Genomic DNA, 2,500 nt, shown 5'->3' on the forward strand with positions numbered 1-2,500 from the left:
TAAGGATAAAGCGAATATTAGGAGACGGTATTAATAATTGTGAACATATCTGATCCTTGCGAATGTTTGTGGTTTGTGAGGCGTATCTCTGTGTATCAACTCTCTTCATGTAAGAAGCAAAAAACAAACAAACGAACAGTCCAGTGAACGAAGTATAACATACGAAATGCATATGAAATATAACCTACCCGACTGAAAAGAGATGATAACATAGGTAAACAAACATCTAAATAACTAAAAAGTTGATAAAACAGTAAAGAAAGCTGAAAGAGAGGATAGAGCATAAGAAGAGTAAATATGTGAACATCAAAAAGAAAAGAGAAAAAGAAAACAAATAAAGCTCAAAATGATGATAACTCAACGAAACGAAAATAAAGATAACGCATATGACATGAAATCAAGACCCCCCCCCCCCAAAAAAAAAGGCTATACACAAGTTATACACACATACTCATTATATGTAATACACAGAAACAACAGAGAACAAATCAAAGCAAAAGGATGATAATAATAATGATAAATAAATGAATAAAATGAAATGAAATTTATGAATAAATAAATAAATATATAAGATGAATGAATAAGATGACGATAATATAAATAGTACGCAAATATCGACAAGGGTAAATAAATGGTAGAAACACAACAAGAATGAAAAGAGGAAAAAACACACCCGCACACACTTACTCTTCCCCCCCCCCCCCCGCCGCCCCTCGAACTCACCAAACTGACGTCAAAAACCCTCAGGATGAAGAGGGTGAGAGCCAGATTGAGGGTCACCATCACCAGCAGGAGGAGGACCAGGGCGTAGAGACAGCGCCTCCGCCACCCGAAGAGACCCAAGCTATACTGATACGGACCACACTGGACCACCGTGCCCCTCGGAGGAGGTCCTCGGTGCTCGTTACTCGTCGCCAGGAGGGTCCCGCCCACGCCCCCGCCCGTGCCACCTCCGCCCGTGCCGCCTCTGGGTCCTGCTCCGACGCCACCGCTGCCCGAGCCGGCCATCACCCTGCTGGGGGAGAGAGAGAAGGGTTATGTACAAGTTCGAATTTTTTTTTTTATTAGTGATGATAAAGTTTGTGATAATAATGATAATAATATTGATATCATTGATAATAATAATGCGTGACAACTATTAGTGATGAGAATAGTTATCACAGTGATGATAAAGTTTGTGATGATAATGATAATAATATTGATATCATTAATAATAATGATGCAAGTGACAATCATTAGTGATGAGAATAGTTATCACAGTGATGATAAAGTTTGTGATAATAATGATAATAATATTGATGTCATTAATAATAATGATGCAAGAGACAATAGAGGACACAACTCTCATAATGACATGGATAGTCACAACTATTATATTAGTTGTAACGACAATAGCAATAATTATGATAATGACCCTGATACTGATAATGAATACTTCTAAAATTAATGAAAAATAACGACAATGATAATGATAATGATAACAATAACGATGATAAAAACAATGATAATCATAATGAAACTACTAGAACTATTACTCCTATTAATGATGATAGTATATAAAAAGATAAGAGCTGCATCCTAGCAGGAGGTCAATTTCCCAGTATTCTCTATATTCACATAAGGGACAAATTACATATTTCTTGGACTCCTGTGCTCAAGATTTTTCGTTATTTTTTCTATATATGTTAAAAACTCGCCCCCCCCCCCCCGCCCCAATTAGCAACTTATTGCACGTATTATCTCACGAATTATGATTAATACTTTAATAGACAGAATCAAGAGACAGCAAAGGGGAAAAAAACTGTTTTCATCCTTATAATCTTAACGAATTAAATCAGAATGAAATTGCTGATGGCTATTATTGCTGGAATCAACAGACTTAACCAGAGTGCTATTATTACATTCCAATTTTTGTGTATAACACGTAGATCCATTAGCACGTGCAGTACTTTCCTGTTTGAAGTACTGTTGTGTAATTTAAAAAATCAATATTCGATGCGGATCACAACATAGGGAAAGCAGCCAAGCAAAAGAAGAAGAAGAAGAAGAAGAAGAAGAAGAAAAAAAACGGAAGATAAGGGCCATGTACAAGTTCGATTTTTTTTTATTAGTGATGATAAAGTTTGTGATAATAATGATAATAATTTTGATTTCCTTAATAATAATACTGCAAGTGACGAGACAGGACACAACTCTCATAATGACATGGATAGTCACAACTATTATAATGGTTGTAGTAACGACAACAATAATTATGATAATGATCCTGATACTGATAAAGAATACTTCTAAAACTAATGAAAAATAACAACAATGATAATGAAAATGATAACAATAACGATGATAAAAACGATGATAATCATAATGAAACTACTAGAACTACTACTACTATTAATGATGATAGTATATAAAAGATAAGAGCTGCATCCTAGCAGGAGGTCAATTTCCCAGTATTCTCTATATTCAAATAAGGGACAAATTACATATTCCTTGGACTCCT

General features: G+C 35.1%; 1 protein-coding gene across 1 annotated transcript in view; it reads right to left on the bottom strand.

Moving 5' to 3' along the window:
• LOC138860561 (delta-sarcoglycan-like) overlaps nt 1-1,008 on the bottom strand; it is a 59,232-nt gene extending 58,224 nt beyond the window's left edge. Inside the window, exon 1 of the mRNA XM_070118222.1 lies at nt 724-1,008. Coding sequence (XP_069974323.1) covers nt 724-1,008 — 285 coding nt within the window. The remainder of the gene's footprint in view (nt 1-723) is intronic.
• Nucleotides 1,009-2,500: the final 1,492 nt, after the last annotated feature.

This window comes from Penaeus vannamei, chromosome 4, assembly GCF_042767895.1.
Source record: "Penaeus vannamei isolate JL-2024 chromosome 4, ASM4276789v1, whole genome shotgun sequence".
NCBI lineage: Eukaryota > Metazoa > Arthropoda > Malacostraca > Decapoda > Penaeidae > Penaeus > Penaeus vannamei.